The sequence below is a fragment of the Lipotes vexillifer genome, unplaced genomic scaffold, assembly GCF_000442215.2.
Source record: "Lipotes vexillifer unplaced genomic scaffold, Lipotes_vexillifer_v1.1 scaffold890, whole genome shotgun sequence".
Taxonomy (NCBI): Eukaryota; Metazoa; Chordata; class Mammalia; order Artiodactyla; family Lipotidae; genus Lipotes; species Lipotes vexillifer.
The window spans coordinates 189,763-211,790 of record NW_006776053.1 but is presented as its reverse complement, the minus strand read 5'-3'; the positions used below and the strand labels follow the sequence as shown (position 1 = coordinate 211,790).

Sequence of the window (22,028 nt, the reverse complement as noted above, 5' to 3'; positions counted from 1 at the left end):
CCCCTCCCTCCCCCGCCTCTGTCCCCCAAGCGGCCTGGGGTCACCCGGCCCCCTCGCAGCCTTCCCTCACAGCTGCCTTGCCGCTTTTGTTCAGCATGTGAACTTCCCCATCAGCCGAGCTCCTTGCACGGGAAGTAATCAGGGATCTTGACAAGGCTTCAAACCACAAATGCCACTACAAATTAACCAGCACCGCTACAAAATACTACTCCTGTCAACATCGGGGAAGAATGCACTGCTCCCAGGACCAGGAGGAACCGTCTCTCGGCTCAGCTCTCACTGCCGCAAAGAGTGCCTGGGCCCAGCAGAGAGAGTGGCCTCGCAAGGTGACTTGTTGAGGGGGCTGAGTCCCCGGCAGCCCCTCTCCAGAGACAGCGGCGTACAGAGCCGACAGCAGGTGCTACAGCTTTTCTTCAAGGGCCACCTTCAGTCCCCAGCACCACTGCAGAGGGTGCCTCAGGACGGCGAGTTGCAGGCATGTGGGAACCTCCCCCCGGAGTCCGGCAGCCAGCTTCCTAACGTATTGTGCGGAATTTGGGCCGGAGGGATTGTGGCAGGGCTTCTATCCAGAGGTTTAGGACTGACTGAGATATACTGGGTAACACCTGGCCTGTTGAGGGTGCTCCAGGATGAGGCCCCTCCCAGCCTCCCTTTCCCAATAAGAAGCACCTTGTCATCGTGTACGGGCAGGATGGAAACTCCTTCCTCAGCTCTGATGCAGAAGGCCATCCTGTGCAGTGTCTTTCCATGAGCGTCCCTCCCAGGTGACAGCCTGGAGCTGAGAGTTACCTCTGTGGATGCTGCAGGGCCCGAGGACCCCAGGGTCCCCTGTGGGGGCCCAGGGCCTGCCCAGTGCTGTTGGCACAGAGCGAGTGCTATAGGACACCAGCGCTCAGTCTTCTCCAGCATCCTTGCTGACACTCTGAAGCGGAGGCAAGCATTTGATCCTCCCCAACAAGCAGGATCAGCTCTATCAAGTGTGGACGAGAGGATTCAAGATAATGACAGGAGTTGGGGGACAGGCGAGAGCTGTGCCTGAGAGAGCTGGTTGGGCATTTCAAAGGAGACACTCCACACAAATATAGCTTCAATACACTCCTTTTTGGAGGCCTATCAAAAGAAGCCCTCTTTTATTTTCATACCTTGCATAATAGTGGCTCTCCCTTCCCGAGGAGTAGAGGAGCCTTGCTCTCAGCCCAGAGGCCCTTTGTAAAGCTACAGAAAGCTTTGTCTTCCTCTCCCAACCAGGGCCGTTTCATGCACAGGTCAGAGCATTGATGTGGCTACTAGCCAGGAAAATTAACCAGGTGAACTCTTCCCTCGTTAAACAGTAACTGGGTTTAATTGTGAATTTTCTCTTTTACCCTCTCCATTCCTGGAAGCGTATCTGGTTGGGGCACATCCCTGGCACAGAAAAGCCCGCAGCATCTACCCAGCCTCCCCTTTGGGGATGCCAGGGCCTCTTCCAGGTGAGCTAGATGGGAGTCTGACAGAAAAGGGACAGTTCAGAATACCATTCAGACCCAAAGGACCTGAGACCCCTCTTTGAGGCTGACCTTGGAGGCCACCGTTCTCATGCCTCCAGCTGCCATTGGGCATGCCCCACCTTCTCTGGCCCTCAGAAAGGGTAACGGCAGGGGCTCTGGCTGCCACCTCAAGCAGGTTGCCTCCCCACCCCAAGCTTTGCATGCATAGACCTCGGCCTTCAGTGAAGCTGCTTGATCCCTGTGGCCGCAGGCATCTCTGATCTTCTGCCCCCTTCCCCTCACCACTGGTCCCCGCTTGGGGTCTGGCCTGTCCGCCCACTGACTTTGACATTTCACTTTCTGTGTGGCCTTAGGTAGCGCCTGTTTGCCCTCCCTGAGTCTGCTTTACCAGCCGTGAAAAGGGGACCTTAAAGGGATGTTAAAGGGATAGTCCAAGGTGTGTCCTCCATGGGGACTGAGGAAATCTGTGCACTGGTTCCCAAACAGCCGGCCCCTCCCACATCCATCACAGGACTCCTGCCCCAGTGCACAGTTAACTTGAGACGAGCTCTTCGACCCTCTTCCGAAGGCCTGTCATCCACTGTTTGGTGTGACCCTGGGCAAGTCTTTGCCTCCCCTCATCTGTGAAATGGAATAGTGACCCTCATTCCCGGGACAGCAAATGCTCTGGTTAGGCGTTAGAACACAGCGGGCCACCAGAGCTTTGGTTCTGCCCACCTCACAGGCTGCCCCCACCTGTAACCCCGCTTCACTGTCTGCCCCACGTCCACGCCTGGCGGTGAAGCATTTTCCACCCTGCAGCCCCGTGTAGGGCACCCGTTCATTCATGCCACCCAGGTAATTAAGTTGATACTCCAACAGGGCTTCCCCTCCTGACCTTTTGGAAACAATGTGTTTTGCTGCATCAACAAATTAACTGCAAATCAGATGCTGTCCTCATAAATGTGGGTTTCATATCCAATGAGCATACTCACCTGGTCCACACAGCTGACAGATATAAACGCCGAGGGTCAGGCAGAGACTGTCAGAGGCCAAAAGAGTTCCTCTCTTCTCTGGGACTTCCATGTCAATCACACTTTGGGGCTTACCCTCTCATGTTCACATCTCCCAGCAGTCACATGCCAGCTGGTGAGTTGACAGCATGGAGGTCTGGGCAGGCCCCCTTGGCCGGAAGGGAGTGTCTGTCCTCAGGAACCCACCCATCCTCCTCCCATCCATCTTTGACACCAAGGCCTCTGATATGTCCCTCCCTGCCTAAATCCCTCCCACTGCACTCCGGAGGAAATCCACACTTCTTAGGCTGACAGTCAAGGCCTTGTATTATGTGACCCCACCCACCAGCCTGCCTCCTGGCCTGCCCCATCCTCATATTCACCCTCACTTGGTTTTGTTGGATCACTGGGGATCCCATCTCATGCACCTAAATTCTGTACCACCCCCATCGGGTAGAAGAGCCCCTCCTTGGTACCTCCACAGACCTCTTTCCACCTGTATTATAACCCCAGCATTAGAGTGGGAGCCCTTTGAGGGCAGGACTGGGTCTTATTCACTGGTGTGCCTCTTGCCTGTACAAAGCATACTGCATTGTTTGTTGAATGAATCAACACGTGAATCTCCTTTGGAAAGCACTGGAAAGAGATGCTCAAATAAGGAAGGAAGGGGAGGGTGTCAGTCATTCTTTGACCAGCCTTTTCTCTAAGGCACAGATCTCTTAACAACATAGTGCAACTTCAGAAGGGATAAGGGTTAGAAAAACCGAATCAGAAAGGATTCCAGATGACTTTGGAAATTTTGGTTGACAAGGATAGCACAATGGACTAAGGACACCTGCTTGTTTTAGTTCCTGCTACTAGCTCTGTGACCTCATAGTAGTCACTTAACCTCTCTGGGCCTCCTGTTTCTTGCCTCTGTTACAGGGCAATAACGCTCCTCTAACTTGCCTCACCAGGGAATGTGAGGCTCAAAGGAAAGAAGGGAAGTAGAAATGCTTTGAAAGGAAAACGCATCATGTAAATAGAAGAGATTAGTAAAATCCAGTCCCTTTCAACAGCGCCTTGCTCACAGCACACTCCCTTGAAAAACCAAGGTCCTCACACTCACAGGACTCTTCTGGGAAGACTGGTGGGTTTAAGGGAAGGACAGAGGATTGGATGGTCTTGTTTCATCAGCAGGTTGCCAGACCAGAGCTTCCCACAGCTGTAATGCACTCTTGTAGCACCCTCACACCAGTGCTTGTGACTCAGGAGTTATTTCCATTTTACAGAAGGGTTAACTGAGGCTTAGATTAAATAACTTGCCAAATGGCAGAGCCAGTATTGAACTCAACTAGAAAATGACAGAGTCAAGACACGCACTGAGTCTTTCCACCAAAGTATGTTTCTTGGGGTTTTAGCCCAAATGCTCTTTGTACTCTAAGAAAGGTATTTTTCCGTGATGTGGGTCAAATTCCATTAGACCATACACTCCTTAAGGACAGACTGTGTCTTAGTCTCCTGAATCCCCAGGCCCTGGCCCCAGGTAGTTTTTCCCTCACTTTGCATGGGAGAGTGAATCTGCTTCCCGACTACACGTGACCTTCAGGAAGGCATGTGCCAGCGCCCCCATACCTCCTGCCACAGCTCAGCTCACGAAGTGCCAGATGAATTGTTGAACAGAACTCTTCTTAGCCAAAGATTGCCAAAGGCTCAGCCTTTTTGAACTCGCTTAAGAATCAGCAGTCGGGGGCTTCCCTGGTGGCGCAGTGGTTGAGAGTACGCCTGCCGATGCAGGGGACACGGGTTCCTGCTCCGGTCTGGGAAGATCCCACATGCTGCGGAGTGGCTGGGCCCGTGAGCCATGGCCACTGAGCCTGCGCGTCTGGAGTCTGTGCTCCGCAATGGGAGGGGCCCGCGTACCGCAAAAAGAACAAAAACAAAAAAAACAAAAAAAAGAATCAGCAGTCAGTGTATCTAGGGTACTGAGGATCACATGTGACATGATTTCTCTGCAGAAGTGCCCAGACCTCTTGATTCTCAGCTCCAAGGCTCCTCTGGTTTTGCCTCCTCTTCCTCCAGCAGTGGAAGGAGCCCTGGGTTGGCAGTCAGGCGGCCTGGGAGCAGGTCACTTTCCCCCCCTCCAGTCTGTCTCCTTGTCCGTGGAAGGATAAGCTGCTGGCACCAGAGCCGTGGGAAGAGACAGACAAGTGCGCACTGGCCCTGGCCCTCAAGGAGTGCGGCCAGGGATGGGGACCCCAGCTCACGGAAATGACTTTCACTGTATCTGGCCAGCTCCACAGTCGTGTCGGACCTCACCTCACCCTGTTACAGCCCCACATTCAGTTACTCCCTGATTCAGCCTCCCCAGCACTGGAGCCATGTTCTAGAAAACAGTATGTTGAGTTGATTCTCCCCTAGCTTCTCTCTTCACCCCCTCCTCCCGCCCAAGTTACCACCACCCCACCCTTATGGGCTGTTCTAACTGTCCCCAGAGTACTCAGCTCTCCGCAAGCTGTGTCCCCCACTCTCATGCCACCCAGCATATTTGGGAAACTGCAACCACCATGACCCAACAGCCCTGCCACTTCCTCCCCTCCAAGAAGCAGAAGCTTCTTAGCAGCGCATCCACTGTGTGCCTTGCCCTGAGGGAGCTGCCGTGATATGCCCGGCACCCCTGCAGTGGGTCCTCACGGCCACACTCAGGACAGTTGTACCACGTTACCGTTTCTTGGTGTCTGTAAATTCCCCTGGTTTACTAGCTTCTAGGTTAGGTGTGGTCAAGAGGCTGCTTTCCTCCCACCATTTATAAATTCAGTTGCAAAAGAACTAGCACTTCCTGATGACAATCAAAGAAAAATAAATTAATCACAGAATCTAGAGAACTAACATGTGTTGAGTTTCTACATGTGCCAGGAAGCTTCAGCCAAAAATCTTTGCTGAGCACCTATTTAGCCAGTACCATAGTAGATAAACAGGGAAATGCAATGAGTGAGCTGATAATTACAACCTTTGCGCTGTGAATACATGGGCGGCAGAGCACCTGACCCATGCTCCTCAGGGAAGGGCAAGGGAGGGCCTCCTGGGGGAGGCAGTGCTTGAGCCAGACAGTGAAGGACAAATAAGAGGCACCAAGAGTGAGACAAAAGGAGATGCAAGGTGTTTCAAGAACACCTGAGGGACTCCCCTGGTGGCGCAGTGTTTTAAGAATCCGCCTGCCAATGCAGGGGACACGGGTTCGAGCCCTGGTCCGGGAAGATCCCACATGCCGCGGAGCATCTAAGACCATGCGCCACAACTACTGAGCCTGTGCTCTAGAGCCCGCGAGCCACAACTACTGAGCCCACGCACCACAACTACTGAGCCCACGCGCCACAACTACTGAGCCCACGCACCACAACTACTGAAGCCTGCACGCTCTAGGGCTCGCGTGCTGCAACTACTGAAGCCCTTGCGCCTAGAGCCGGTGCTCCGCAACAAGAGAAGCCACTGCGATGAGAAGCCCGCGCACCGCAACGAAGAGTAGCCCCCGCTCGCCACAACTAGAGAAAGCCCGTGCACAGCAACGAAGACCCAGCACAGCCAAAAGTAAACAAAAATTTAAAAAAAAAACACACACACCTGAGCTTTCAGGGAGAGCAAGGGGCTGAGCGGGGCGGGGTTGGTGGGGGAGATGCACCAGAGATGAGATTGCAGGGGCTTATGGGTGGGGCCCAGAATCCGGAGGGCTTTGAGCACTTCAGTTAACATTTTCCAGGGGATATTAACAGGTGTTATAGGGGAAGTGAGTCTATATTCAAGTAAATGTGGGAAATGGGACTTTTACAAAAAAAGAAAGGAGTTAATAGTGTTTTGCTTGTTCACGGTAGGGTGTTTTATTGCAAGGGTTGGCAGGCTTTGCTGTGCTAACCAGCATTGTGAATCCCCAAATGGAGCAAGACACAGCACTTCCCAGACTTGTCTGGCTGGAGAACCCCCTTTTCTTTCATACAGTGCATCTCCCAGGATGGTTTCTCAGAAGACACCTAAAGCATCCACTGAGATGCTTTAGGCTAGCAAATGACATAATTGGGCGTGTATTTTTTAAAGTCCACTCTGGAATAAGCATGGAAGATAGATTGGGAAGGGGAGATGCTGGAGGCAGGCAAACCTGATGATGATGATAGTTGCTGGCGTCTACGGGCTAAACATCTTGGCGAACATCTTCTCATTGAAACTTCCTAACAGCCCCCTTGGGTAGGTAGTGCCATTACCTGCATTTACAAATGAGGAAAGTAAGGCTTGATGGTTAAATCTTGGGCCACAGGATGAGTGGAGGGATGGGGTTCAGTCTGAGATTGTCTGACCCCAGAGGTCACCTCCTGAACGCTGCCACCCCCACCAGCAGGGACAGAAATGCAGGTCAGAGGTGACTAGTGGTGAGGGCTCTGGGGCTAGAGAAGGAGGTCACCCAGAAGCAGAGCGGCCGAGGACAAGGGAAGCTGAGGGTGATGGGGGAAGTGGGGGTTGTGTGTGAGAGTCGGGGGGTTGGGACAAGGGCAGCAGCCTGTGCACTTGTGGGTGGCCATGCTCATCTCGTTGGGTGGCATCCTAACCCCAGATAGCCTCCTACTGAAGAAGGGTCACCGAGCACAGGTTGGCCTACACTCCAACGGCACGGGATCTGGGAAGCCAGACTTTATTTCCATCCACATATGCTCTCGATGTGCCATGAGGGACCCCAATTCTCCACCAAGTCAGTCGGCCAATTTTCTCCATAGGCCACTCTGACAGGCCCTATGCTGACACCGGGGATCCAGGGACGCCTGAAACATGGCCCATCTCTCCGGGAGCCGGTTGTAGAGAATGAGTTCTGAGGCAAGTTTACTACCTGGAGGACCACTCCAACCAAGTGAAGCTCTGACGTGCTGTCCACGAGATACGTAACAGGAGCCACACATGCAAGTCACATACGGAATTCTAAATTTTTTAGTAACTGCATTTAAAAAGTAAAAAGAAACAGATGAGATTAATTTTAATAATATATTTAACTGAAATATCCAAAACATTTTCATTTCAACATATAATCAGTATAAAAAATTATTGAGATATTTTGCATTCTCTTTTCAAACTAAGTCTCTGAAATCCAGCGTGCATTTTACACTTACAGCGCGTCTTAATTTGGACTCGCCAGGTGTGGCCATTGGCTCCTGTAGTGGGCGGTGCAGGTCTGGACTTTGTGGCGTACCGATGGACCTCTGTGAACCGCGAGGTTCACAGAGGACCCAACTGGAAGCCTCCCAGGGCTCACCGAGCGTCTGTGACCTTGGTCTAGTGTGGACCTTTCCTCTCCTTACTCTGTCTGCCCATCCGCCCCACTGTCCAGGGCATCTGGATGGGCAGGCCATTGACAGAACAAAGCTTGACTTTCGAGATAAAGGGTTTGAGGAGCGAGCTAAGAGGTCTGTGCTCTGTTGATTTTTATTCAAGTCCTGAGTTCAAAAGTCAAGCATTTTGTGCAAATTTTATTTGTTCCTCAGACATTTACTGAGCAGATATTTTTTCCCGAGGCACAGGGATGAATCCCTTAAGGAAATGAACATCTGAAGGAGAATGGGGGGCGGGGAGGGGAAGATGCGTGGTGGTAGTGAGCGATGAGTCAGAGCACTGAAGGCAGCATCTGACCTGCGCGAATTCTTGAAGGACAAGTAAAGGTTTGCCGGCACATCAGGATGGGGTTGGTCATTCCACCTGCTGGGCAGGCAGGAAGCAGGCCTGAGAGCCTCAGGCCATTCGAGGGTCTGCTGGTGAGCACAGGTTGGGAGGGGTCTGGGTGGGGCACAGCAGAACCCAGGTCTTGGAGGATTTGGAATGCCAGCCCAGGGCCTTGTTGAACTGTGTGTGGCCCCAGGACAGGAGGGGACAGCAGAGGTCTCGAAGCTGGGGTGCGGCAGGGTCACATTGCATTTTAGAAGATCCCCCTTGGCCTGTGTGGAGAATGGCTGAGGAGATCTGGGGGGGAGCCTGTTTGGAGGTGATTACAGTGATCCAGGCTCGAAGTGGAGAGGAGGGCCTCGGACACGGGATGTGCAGGAGCCGGTGACCGGCCGAGGCAGCTGGAGGCGTCGAGGACAGCCCTTGGGCTCCCGCTTGGGGGGCTGAATGCTTGGAGCCGTGTGTGGAAATGCATCAGACCATCTCCGTGTGTACTGATTCCTTAAGTTTCCACTTTAATGCAGCCGCAGAGACTCCATCCCACTCGCCCGCCGCCTCCCAAGATACAGCGCTCGAGGCCCGTGAGTAGCCGGTGGTACTGCCCTCCCGCCTAACACTGCCTGAGCCGTCTCCCCGCCTGACTAAACCTCGGGGGTCTGAACTCAGCTGCCTTGCCAAAGAAAACCGTGAAGTGGGTTATTCAGCTTCCCTCTGTGTGGCATGTCACTGGACTTGCACTTTCTGGGCTTCTCTCTCCTTTTTCTGAATCAGTTTGGTGACTCGCAGGTCAGAGCTGTAGGCAGCAGGGTCGCTGTGTGGTGTGTTTGCCGTGTGTGCATCGTTCGAGCGCATCTCCTGGGTTGAGCCACGTTGCTAGCCAATGAGCTTTAAAGGCTGCAGCTGCCTCTTCCTCACAAAGGAAGCAGAAATCTGGCAGCAGGGGTCTGTTCCACCAGATCTCGGTTTGCAGATGCATTTGATATCCCTTCCTGGGGGGTAGAGGCTACACCCAGAGAATATTGAACCGGCTCAGGTGGAGACCAGGTCGCCTCATCTCCTGGGCCTCACGTGGGGCTCCACCCTCCCAAGCGAAGCTCCAAGTAAGGGGAAAGAGACCCATCCGTGTTTTCTCAAGAGAAATACCTTGGGAACATATGGGGTGTGGGTCCCATGTTTAGCATCGGTGAAGTCCTTTTTCTTGTGGGCTCAGACTTTGGTCATGCTGAGAGGCCTGGTAACTTGAGCAGTTTCCCTTAAAGTGGGAAGGAAACTTGCTGGGACCGTTGAGTGAGGGCTGTTTACCAAGAGAAGGGTTTCTCTGTTTCTTGTTCAAAGCGGCCACCACTCTTGCAGTCAAGCAAAAGCGGCCCTCAGAGTTCCCCATGAGCCCGAGTCCCACTCCCTCCCACCTCCCCACTGCGGTGTCCACATCCATCTGAAAGGTGTGGCGGCCCAGGGGTGCAGCTGACTAGGCTGAACTGTATCTGTTTCTTTTTTTTTTTTTAATTTAAGAGTTTATTTGAGCAAAAATTGATTCGAATCAGGCAGCACCAAACCGGAAGTGGTTAGGAGCGCTCTCGAACTGTGTCTGTTTTGAATCCTAGGCGCACGTACCCAGCATCGGTTGGGTGGCCGCTCTGCGCGGATATTGGAAAGTTCTGTGGCACTGTTTCCCTTCCCTTCCCTACCGCATGTGGGAGTTAGAGGGCTGGGGTGGAGGCAGCCGTGACACTGCAGTTCCAACCACGTGTGACAGATCCATCCTGTACCCCAGTTCAACCGTGATCAGCACTGCTGTCGAGGGGCTGGAATGTTTCTGCTCGCTGTCATTGGAAGGAAGTCACAAACAGCAAAAAGAAAGCACTTTGGGGGACAGGAAGCCAGCTACTGGGTCAAAGCTTGTGTGATTTAGTGAGAATTTCAGTACAGTCATTAGCAACATGGCTTTGGAGAGTAGACAGAGCCAGGCTTGAGACCAAAGTTGTGTGACTCTGGGCAGGTCCTGAAGCTCTCTGAGCCTCTCTCCTCTCTCTCTAATACACCCTCATTCATGGAGGTTTTTGTGAGCATGATATAGATGACATTTGTAAAGCACCTAGCACAGTGCCTGGCACACAATAGCAGTTCTTACTCTTCTTAACAGGTTTCTAAATCTTACAGCTTCTAAGGAATGACCCAGTTTCTTAATAATCATCATTCACCTAGGATTTTCATAGTTGGCAAATCATTCTTGGCCACATCAACCCAGCTGAGCCTCACAGTAACTCTATGAAGTAGGCATTGCCTCCACCTCTTTTAGAGATGAGAAAACCGAAGCCCAGTGACTTAACCCAAGTCCCTCAACTACACAAAGGGGTCACCAGACTCTAGAATACGTGGTCTTTTCAGCATACCAAGCTCCCCGGACCCTTCATCTCCATCTCCACAGAGTACAAAGGACTGGGGCAGAGCCTTCAAGTGAGAAAAAATTCATCAGCAGCAGGCTGGGCTTCCTGTGGAATCTCTATGGCAGTGTTAGATCCTGGCAGGCATGCAGAGGTGAAGGGAATCGACATTTACTGAGCACCTTTTATGTGCCTAGACTGTGCTCCTTTGTCCTTACAACAGCCTGGAGGAGGCAGATGCTGTTTCCCCAAATGGCAGCCGAGACCACAGAGATGATAAGAGGCCACGCTGGCCTTTGAGCCCAGGCCTGCCTCTCTGCCCTGCCTCTCCCCACTCCTCACCAAGCAGCCTCTCCCAAGCCAGAGTCATCCAGAGGGTAGCTCTCAGAAGTCCTTGGAGAGACCTAGGATCCAAGACAGGCAGGGAATCTCTTAGAAAGTGTGATCCGGGGCAGGATTGCTCCCCTTGGAAGAACTCAGGTACCAGAGACAGCTACTGTGGGCTCCACGTTGTGTCACCAGTGTGGGGACTCGTATAGATTGGGGGCGAGGGGGCTGGAATTCAGCCACATCCGTTGGCGACTGAGGACTTGGGAAGGCAAATATTGCCCTGAGCAAAGCCTGAGCAGCAACTGCCTCTGCCACCGCCCTGGTGCAGGAGGTGACCAGCCCGGCACACAGGGCTGCACCTGCCTTGGGTTATGAGACTTTGAAGAGGCAGGTACCTAGCAGAACTGATTCTCCTGGGCCTGGAAGTCAGAGAGGCCTGTCCTGGTTTGAATCACAGCTTGGACGCTTCTTGACTGTGTGACGTTAGGCCAGACGCATGCCTTCTCTGAGCCTTAGTTTCATGATCTGTAGAATGGCTTGCTACGCCTACCTGGTGGGGTATGAGGTCATATATGTGTAGCACCTAGCACGGTCCCTGGCAAGAGGTGGGTACACGTACCCCAGTTCTGCCAACCCAAACACCTTCTGCCCGGCAGGGTCACTATGGGACTAATTCGGGAGCTGTAGAAGTTTTGTGCTTTCTCGGCCTCGCGTTCCCCGGTGCGCCAGGGTCTGTTCACTCCGAGTGCATTCATGCAGGCATTTCCAGCGGGCACCACTGCACACGAGGGGTGAACCTGGGGCACGTGGGCTATGGAACCCCTCAAGGGCCTCGAAGAAGATGGCCTGACAAGCTCCCATGTCAGGAGCCACTGGCCCATAGCCAGGCTTTGCCGGGTCACTTAGCTGCAGACATTCTGGGCAGAAGTGTGGCCATTGGCCCAGGGTAGTGGGAGCATGGGGGCTAGCCATTCAGCCTTTCTGGAAGGAGCCTTGTAGCCTAGCACCTGTGGCTGGAGTTCAGATGTGACCAGAGGATTTAGATTTTCTTTTTAAAAAGAATAAAAAGGAAAAAGCAGAAGAAAGCCTCGCCAGTGTCTGGTGGGCTCAGGGGAGTGGGCCGGGGCGTGCAGGGGAGAGGCAGGCTGTGGTCGGCTGCATGTGAAGCGCTTTATAAGCTCTGTATTTATTATTTCTTGCTCACCATTAAAATCAAATGTACTCGGTGCTTTTGTATTCAATACACATTTAACCCTGCCGACTTAGATTTCTCAGGTTTTAAATCCAGTGGGGAATTGGCTGGTTTCCCAACTTTCCCCTCAAGTCCCCCTTGAACAGAGCTCCAAATCCCTGTTTAGCATTTTCTCCCCCAGCGCTGCTGGGATCCTAGCACTGGTGGGGCCGGTGGTAGTTGTGTGTGCATGTGGTTTCTTCCCTCATCCCCAGCCCCCGCCCTTCCTAAGCACCCCGGAAAGACGGATGTGATCGCTGAAATATGACAGGCCAGTTGTCTGTATCGTCTTGTGATTCGGGCTTAATTAAACCATTTTGTCTGTGTGTGTCTGTGCCTGGTTACGGCTCTAACTGTACGTCTGCGGCCGTGTGTGTGTGTGTGTGTGTGTGTAAGAGAGAGATTTGTGCATGTGCCTTCTTCTCCTGTGTGTGCCTCTGTGAGTGTGTATTTGTGAAACTGGGTATGTTGGTATCTCGAGGCCTGTGCGTGTCTCTGGGTGGTTGTCTGTCCATGAGCATAATTTTGTGTCTGCTATTTTGTGTCTGCTTTGTCCACACCAGTCAGATGTGTGTGTGACTCTGGGTGTGTCTGCAGCCACGCGGGTGACTGTCTCTGGGTCCGCTGTGCCTTTCTCCCTCCCCTGCTTTGCCGCCTCCCTCCCCCTCCCGCCCCCCTCTTCCTGCTCTGTCTGGTTTATCATCCCTAATGAAGCAGTCTTCTCCATCGATCCTGCTGATTGCCAGCCCATTCCTTTTGTTTGTTGGCGCTGAGCCATTCAGCGGCGCTCTGACAGCTCAGCTCGTCTAATTAGCTCTGTTGTTCTTTTTCCCCATGTTTCACCACGTTGCAAGTTCAGTTGAAGTTGCCACAAACTTAATCCCCCCATTTCAGCCACAAGTTCACATTCCTAACCTGCCTCTATTGTACAAGGAGCAGCTGTGGGCGAGGACAGGCGAATGGGCCTTAATGTCTAACCTTCCCAAAGCCCCACCCCAGGACCTCCGGGGCAGGGCAGCGCTGCCCTGACTGCACCCCGCCTTTGTGGTGCAAAGTCAGGTGCAAACCAGGTGATCCTGTTTACCAGCTGCAAGAGGAGTCCAGCTCTAGGCTGGGAAACCAGTTCAGCGTTCGCACAAGTGGGGGACGGATCCATTCGTTTATTCAGCAGCCGGTGACTGGATGTCTGCTTTGTGGCAGGCACTGTTCTAATAACAGTTATCATAATAGCAACATTATTATGCACTTCTTATGTTCCAGGCAGCAACATCCATTTCTAAAAATCTTGCTGAGGGGTCACTGTAAACCAGGCAGTGAGCACCGTGCTAGGCAAGGGTAGGCCACCATAGATCCATCTTCTAATTTGGAGACACCTACACCCCGTCTTCTATTTGTTACTGATAAGGTCACAGAGAAACAAGGTGAGCGTTTATTGAGCCCCCACTGTGTGCCAGGCCCCGCGCCGGCACTTTCCCCGCATCACCTCATTGGATCTTCACCGTAATCCCAGAGCAGACAGCAAGTTTGGTGGAACGCACTTGGCTCTTACCACGTCTCTGATTTGCCAGACCAGGCTGAGATCAGACTGGCCGTTCCACAGGAAAACTCTGGTTAGGTCAGACACGTGGAGACGTGAGGGCTTGATGAGATTATTAAAGACGTGTCTCTTACACAGCCAACTTCTGTGATCTGTGTTCCGAAGCCATTGTGTTGTGTCGCCCACCAGTGCTAGGTTGGGGGCTGGTGGGAGGGTGGGTTCAGGGAAGAGGGCGGCAGGGATTGGAGCGAGTATGTGCTCCTCTTCCCTCTCTTGCCTGCTAAGCTCAGCGTCCGTGGCGTTTCCCGCCGTGGTCCCTCATCTGCAGAGAGAAAGCGGCCCCCGCACTGGGCTGCTCATTCATTCTTATTGGCAACAAAATTCACAGATAGGCTTTCTTCGCTTTCTCCAGTCCTTCTCTGGTGTTGTTCAGATGATGGTGCCTTATTTAAAGCCAGATAATGTTGACTGGACCAAATGAGTATCCTTCTAAGGACGCCTAGAAATTCTTAGCCTAACTCTCATCACGGGCTCTGGTGGGAGAAGGGGGTGTCTTTTTATATGATCCCTCATCTTGGCTTTCAGAGGCCTCACGAGGTCAGAAAAAAAACTACCTTGCCGCTGCAGCCTGGTTGTGGACAGGGAAGCTGTGCACTTCACTGTCAGTACGCCCACCTGCAGCCCTTGAGCTAGGTCCGCGTGGTGAGTGCAGTGCCCACACAGGCTGTGTGGCTTCCAGGCCGAGCCCTGCTCAGGAGGACTACACAGCGATGCCCAGGGACTTTTATTGGCGCTCTAAAGCTGTTAGTATTTGCTTCTTCCCACTCCCACTTAGAGAGGAAAATAGGCCTCCTGTAATTCAGTTGTAAAAAGAACAAAATAGGCATATGTACCCCAAAAACAAAGTCTAAGTGAAACCTTTTTGTTCTACCAAACTGGTTTCCGGGTTCCAGGAGAAGGCAAGAGGGACTCGTCATTAATGAGAGCCTCTTTGTTCCGGGTCCTGCACAGACAGTGTCTCACTGAACCCTCGCGGCAGCCCTGAGAGGAGGCAGGTGGTACCACCCCCGACCTGCAGATGAGGACACCCAGCCCTTCAGAAGAGCCTTTACCCTTTGAGTAGGCCACAGGATTCCAGTTCACGGGTCGGCTGCAAATTCAACGGCCGTGTCTCCATGATAAGCAGAGCCTTTGAACCTATGCTGTGAAAATTCCTCAGCGTTTGTTTTAGGGCCACTTATCTGCATCTTGAGAATGTTCCTGTATGGCTTTTCCAACTGAGCCCTTCTTGGGGATTTCCCCCTGTGCCCATTCTAGGTGCGCCCTCCCCGGCCACACGTCATTAAGAGACCGAAGAGCAACATCGCAGTGGAAGGCCGGAGAACGTCCATCTCGAGCCCCGAACAGTGAGTACCCTGTTCTCCCCTCCCCTGTGTCTGCAGGAGCCCAGCGGGGCCAGCTCTTTGTGGAGACCATGTGGCAGCCCCGGCCTTTGAAAGGCTTCCCTGGAGCCCCGAGCGGGTGTTTCACAAAGAGGTCAGTCGGGGAACACGGCTTGATCTTCAGTGTCAGTTCTGCTGGCAGTTGTCACAGCCAGCAGGAGGCCCCAGAGGCCAGGGAGCCGGGCACCCGGGCTGGGTTTTGAGTGGTGACACCCAAGGGGTACTCAAACAAGCTCAGAAAAAGATTCTAGGCCTTTTCTTATGCTGAAGATAGCTGGTCAGAAAAAGAGAGTTAGGAACCTGGTCGAGGAGGCAACCTATTTAATGAGGGCCATCACCTTCCTAGGCCTGGGCTGCTCCGGGTCTCCAGAGCTCAGATTTATACACAGGACTATCCTCTTCCACTGCCCCTCCCCAACCAGTACCTTTGCTCACCTGTGCCTTAGCATTTATTTTATTATGACTTTGCTTTCCTACCACCCCTTGGGCCCAGAGCTCCACGGGACAGGTGCTGGGTTTTATGCCCAGTACCAAGCATAGGGCCCAGCTTAGAATCACTTGCTGGGTAGACATTGGGTAGATGAGGGGAATGGCGAGGCAGGTGGGCAAGCAGTGGCCAGAGGCTGAGCTGTCTGAATGTGGGAGGCTGAAAGCTGCTCACGGCCCCGACTTCATAGCCAGCTGGAGAAGGTAGCACTGCTTCCATCAGAGGAATGTGCCTCCGTCCCCAGGGCACACGGCCGGTGGTTTCTGCCCAGACAGCTCAGCAGCTACACACTGGCTTCCAGGGATGCCTTGAAAAAGTGCATGAAACCATCTTGGTCTGGGGTTGTTGGGGGAACCAAAAAAGAATTGCCCCTGGGACCCTGAGGTCCCTTGGGTGAAGAGGGGAATGCTCCTCGTGTCTGCCTTATTTTCAGAAAAGTTCTCAGGGAAGGAAGTTAAGGGAGACGGGAGACGGCACGTCCTAGCCAGAACAGGAGCCAAAGGAAGAAATAATTCCCAAATGTCGGGCTGTGGCCTAGCTCGGGTTGCAGTCCACTTCAGCTCTTCCAGGATTCTCTGGTTTATAGGATGGTATCACTTGAGACTATCATGTTGTTACAGAACCAGCCTACCTAGACAGCCCTCAAACCTGTGTGTGTCTGTGTGGTGTCTTGGGAGATGCTTGGTGATGCAGAATTTGGAAGTAGGACTCCAGAAGTTGGGTGTAGGTTTAACTTTTGCTGTGCACAATAGGACGGTGGGAATCTTGAGGACTATTTCCCTGCCATGGATTATGATTGCCCCCTTGTGGAGAAAATGCTGCATGACTTCAGAGTGCCTCAGACCCCAAAGATTTCTCCTTAGGGGAATGAATTTAGTCACTTTTCTTTAGAGCCATCTCTTTAAAACTGGACTAAATATTTTAGACACTGTACTGACATTACAGGGTCATGGTCCTGTAGATATTGAAATGCAAATCCAGAATATCCTTGCTTTGCACCAGAAACACCCTGGACCAACAACACTTCCCATTCTGCAGAAAAGCGTTACCCGTTTTGTGCCGGTTCCCGATAAGAGCTCGCACTTGCTCACCACGTTTATTTACACTGTTGCTTTTCCAGCCCGGTGATAGGGGATTGCTTGGTCAGTATATGCAGAGAGCCAGTGTCTGGCAACCCCATCATTCTGGAGATTACCAGAACTATGTCAGTACCACTTTTTGTGGGGTTTTTTTGTTTGGGGGTGTTTTTTTTGCGGTACACCTTGTTTTAGATTTCCTTTTGGGAAACATTTGGGTTGAAATGAACCAGTGGGAGCAGCGGTGGCTAGTTTAGTGGGTTGGCAAACTGGCAGTGATAGAAAACAAATGACAGGTTCTCTATGATCGTACGTAACAGTGACCCGGGTCCACCAGGAGATTGGGAGGTATGTTTTAGAACATCATTCCGAGAGTTTCTGTTCACATTTTTCTAATGTGATGGGGGGGCATGGGGGGCCGGCAGAGCTGTTCTCCCATAATGCCAGTGGCATTTCTGGTGCAACCCGGGTGTTTTCCTGCGTCTCTTCCCATGCTGCCTTCCCCCCACCCCCACCCCCTGTTGTGCTCCTCCACTTCCAAATGCCATGTCACAACAGCACTTGGATGTGTTTTTCTCAACTGTCATCAGCTCCAGCTGGCAAGACCAACTTCTTGAAACACAGGAAGCATCCAGCGGAAAATATTTTAATAAAACAGACTCCTCATAAAATATTGTTTTGGGGAGGAAGAAACCAGCCCCACCAATCTGTCAGCATTGTGTCGGGAGACACAAGAAGACAAGCTGGCGGGCAGGAGCCACATCCTAATGGGCCTTTGTTGCTGGTGGTTCAGTGTTGGGCACACGGACTCGGTGCCTGGCCCTTTAATCTGGCCTGGATTTTCTTGAATCACAGATCTTTGTCTCCACTGGGAATATCAAAGTGCATCGGAAACTTAGAGGATTTGGGCGGCAGAAAGAGACACAGGATCTTTGAAGTTGAGGGAAGGATTCAGTCCTCCCGACTTCTTGCCCCAACTCTCACTTCCAAAGAAGCACATTAAGTAATTAACTTTGTGGGCAGCAAAACGGAGCTGATTAAGAATTAGACAGTCTCCACGGCCTCCTGCAGCAGCTCAGCATCTGGAGTTCGTCGAGGCCCAGTAGCGTCGCCAGCAGCTCTAAGGCCACTCCATCCATTGAGGTCCGTTTTTTGCTTTCTAGCTCACATCCATTCTTGCATCCATTCATTCAGCAAATACCTTCAAAAACCTAGTAGGTGTGAGCTTCTTAGGACTTTTAAAGGAGGCCCCAAAGGGAATCCCAGTGCCGACTTCTTTTGACTTGCATTTTCCCAGAAAGAAATTTTTCCCATGTCAGATTTTCTTACCCAGTGGAAGGTAGGTGTCCTCTAGCCCCTCAAAACCATGTGATAGCAATTGGAAGAACAAATTACAAAGACTTCTGGGGAAGCATTCCCTCTGTTGTTCTGTTAACATGAGCTAATAATATTCAGTGACTGCTTCTCCTCAGGAAGTGTCAGCTTCTTACATTATTATTCAGAACAGGGCTGATGGCGTGCCCCAGGATCCCCTGGGGTAAGAGCTGGGCTTAGGAGGAATCAGACGGCTCGGGCTGTGGGTCAGAAGCCAGGTGGCAGTGAGTACAGTGGAGCACCTCATGTGTTCTAGGTCCTCTTAGGCGTCCCTTCCACAGACCAGGAACGCTGGCTCAGAAAATGTATTGACTAGTGTTTCAGGGTCATCTGATTAGAAAGCGGCATGGCCAGGGCTCCAAATGCTGCTCAGTTTCATTCTCTCCGTTGCACTCTGCTGTCCATTGGGGCCCATTGTTCTCCTGGCTTTGCCCAGGGAGACAGCTTTGTGTCCTGAGATGACTTGCCTGGCACACCACCTTCCTCTCTGGGGAAGGTTCCCTGGGGTTGGGAACCAGAGCTGTTCAGTCCTCTTCCTGCCAAGGAGGCAGTGTTCCCTGGTGCCTGAGTGTTCCTATCTGGGGAAGGAAAGAGAAGTAACATTTACTGAACATCGCTTAAGATTGTGAAGGGTAGGTGGTAGCTTTACCATTTAACAGATGGGGAAACTGAGGCTCAGAGAGACACTTTCCATAACTTGCCCAAGGTCTCAGGACTGGAAAGTGGGGAGGGCCTGGCCCTTTCTTCTCCAGCATCCAGGCTTTTTGTTAAGAACCTAATTATGACTATGAGCTACTCTGAGTGGTGAGGACGATGGCGGCTGCAGCAGGCATGGTGAGGTCACAGCTCCCCACCTGTTAAAGGTGGGCTTTGGTTATTTCAGTGGGAGCGTGCATGGCTGCCAGGCCCTAGCTTATCTTCTCTTCGGCTTGCTAGATATAGGGCAATTTCCCTATATTTCATCGAATGTGAGACTTTGAAAGAGCCGGCAGCAAGCCCTAAAAGGCAGTGCTGTGCTAAGTACTGCCCGCCCCTCAGGACCACACACAGCGAGCAGACAGAGGCCAAAGGTGGGGGTGGGGGTGGGTGACCTACTGGTCCCCAGGTGCCTCTCTCTTTCACTGCCATGAGAGTTGGGAGGGAGATAGTCACAAGCAGCCTCCACCTTCTTTAATCTTCACAATAACCCAGAAGGGTAGGGCTGTCTTCCAAGTCCTAATGGTGACAGGGCTTGTACTCAGTGTGGATCTGAGACGTGCCCAGTCCCAGGTCCAGATTCAGCCACCAGGGGCCCATAAGCCACTGCGCTGTCACCCCCCTGGCCAGATCCATGCAAAAACATGCTCTTATCCAGGAATTTTGTTTGTTTTTAAAAATAACCCAATACCCTTATAGGCAGGCTGAAAGTTAGGGAGAAGAGACAAGTTCATTCTGAATCCCACTAGTTCAGCTCAACAATGTTCTAGCATTTCTGCAGATTCCTGTCCAGTCTTTTTTCTAGATATATTTTGCAGAGCTGCCAGCTTCCTTGCAATATCCCACAGTACAGACTTGCCTCATGTCCTTGTAAGCTCCATTGGTGGTGACCACGGAAGATCTCACTGTGTGTACGTGTGTGGTCTGCCTGACCACGCTCCTCTTACGGGATTTGTAGATTGTTCCAGGTTTTCACAAATGTGAAAAATGCCAAAGTGAATGTCCTTGTTCTCCAAGTTTTTTCTAGTTTTATATTATTGCAAGAACAACTACCATTAACTGAGCACTTTCCGTATGTTGTTTCACTAAATCCTCACAAGAACTCCAGGAGCGGGGGGATGTATCATTAGCTCTATTTTATAGAAGTAGCTGCCACTCTGAGAGGTGGTCACCGCCCTTGGTCACACAACTAGTTAGTGGCCGAGCTGAGCTTCAAACGCCTCTAACGCCAGAGGCCAACCCTTAACGTCTCATAGGCAGATTTCTGCTCCGTGTTACTAAATAACTTTCTGAAAGAATTGTACCACTCCACACTCCCATCAGACCTGTGGACTCCCTGGGAATCTGGGTCTGGGAGACCCAGAGGAATGTGTGGCTGGCATTAGAAATCCTTCTGGCCAAGGAGAACTTCTGCAGGTTGCACTGCCTGGGCAGGCTGTGTGTGCACCAAACGGCCACAGCCCACCCTTCTCAGGAACTGGAGAATCTGCTCTGCATCTGAACTGCACTGCGTGACCCCAGCAGCCAAAGCCCCAGAAGATTAAAATAAGATCAGAGGAAGCTGCCAGAAGCATTTAGTGGGAGCTCTGCCCAGAGACCAAGTCTCAGAACACTTTGCAATTGTACCTCTTCACGCTGGTTGCACACATGCGCTGGCAGGAGATGACATGCTGCTCCACCCCCACTTCCCCCAGCCCCAGCCTCCTCGAGACCTGGGCTCAGCACAGCCCCCTGGCTGAGGGTCACAGCCGGACCCCTCTCCCTCCTGCACAGACCCAGAGCTGCCTGAGGGTGGGGGCCTGGTGCACAGGCCTGGCTGGGCGTCCGCAGATCTGGGCAGCACACTGGCCCACCAGCTGCCAGTCTGAGACCGTGGGCAAGTCTCTTTGCCTTCCTTTTTTTTTTTTTAACGCAGTGCCTGTTAACATCTCGAAGAACACAATTTGGGAAACTGCCCACAGGAGCCACACTAGCATCCTCAGCAGCAGTGAATGCTGCGGCCTCACCAATCTGACACTCCCCCCAACACCTCCCCCACGAGCTGCATGCTCCCTCCTCGCAAGGTCACCATGCCTGGGACTTCTGGCATAGCCGTGACCTGCCATGTTGTACGTCACCCACACGCACCCACACACACTTGCACACCCCGGTAGCCTATGTGCAGGGTAGGGTTGTGTGACCTTCCGCTTTGACTCTTCAACTCCCCGACCAGAGCCTGGCCCAGCTCTGCTCACGGATAAAACTGAATGAGCGAACAAAGGAATCACTGAGGGCAGCTTACAGCCCAGCGTCCTGGAGATGGGGGACGGTATCAGTTAACAACCGCAAGTATGTAAAGAGCACCTACTATGAGCCAAGTGTGATCAGGATGTGAATCTGAAGCTACCAGCGCCTGCCCAGCCTGGCCCTCTAGGAGCCAGAAACTGTGATCAGCCCGGGGAGCAAATCTCCAAGATGCCAGCTGGGCCCTGAGCCCCAAGGGGTAGGGGCAGCTGTCTGGGCACTACCCCCTGGCAAGCCGCCAGGACACCAAGCAGAAGGGCGCAGACCCAGTCAGCAAGGTGAGAGGCTCCTGACCTGACTCGGGCCCCCTCCCGTCTCCAACGGTGGGGTTCGGGCCCCGGAGACAAAGCCAAGCCAGAGGCCAGGCACGGAGCCTGAGCTCAGACTGGAAAAGCAGAGCTGCCGCAGAGCCTCCGGGAATGTGCAGCAGCCCAGGAACACACAGGACCCCCTCGTCTCCACCACCTCTGCCCGCCGCTTGGAAGGAGGGACTCTCCCAGGAGCTGTCACAGTAGGGCGAGTTAGTTCCAGCTGAAAAGCCAAGCCTTTAGGAAGCCCTCAGAAGAGGTGCCCCATCCTCAAGGTGTCACTGAGCTCATTCTCCTCCGAAAGGCTTCGCCACCCCAACAAGCACCCTCCCCATTCCAGATTTCACGTCACCATTTCCCAAGTGCCTGTTTCAGCCCCGGTACTTCGATATGTGTCATCTTGGTGAACCTCCCCTGCTCCCCAAAAGTCTTCATAGTGAAGGCACTGTTAGCCCATTCAGCCACGGGGGAATCAAGGCTCTGACAGGTGCCGTGACCTGCCCTGGGTCCAGCACAGATACCAGGGTCTGCTGGGTCCCACGTCTGTGTCCACTGCTTTCTCACCAGCCGCCCCCACCAACTGCTGCCACGGTCCCTAGAAAAGACAGTCTCAGTCTCAGCAGGCAGAGACTGTCCTCGGGGTGAGGGGCAGTTGTTCCTCACAATCTACACAATTGCTCTGCCAGGTAGGGAAAGTGCCCCCAAGGAGTCCCCTTCCCCGTCTTCCC

The 22,028-nt window shown here is 52.7% G+C and overlaps 1 protein-coding gene across 2 annotated transcripts in view; it reads left to right on the top strand.

Moving 5' to 3' along the window:
• Positions 1 to 22,028, top strand: part of DENND1A (DENN domain containing 1A) — a 536,936-nt gene that overhangs the window by 502,422 nt on the left and 12,486 nt on the right. For both annotated transcript variants that reach the window (XM_007450246.1, XM_007450245.1), the window contains one exon: positions 14,952 to 15,040. In XM_007450246.1, coding sequence (XP_007450308.1) covers positions 14,952 to 15,040 — 89 coding nt within the window. The remainder of the gene's footprint in view (positions 1 to 14,951; positions 15,041 to 22,028) is intronic.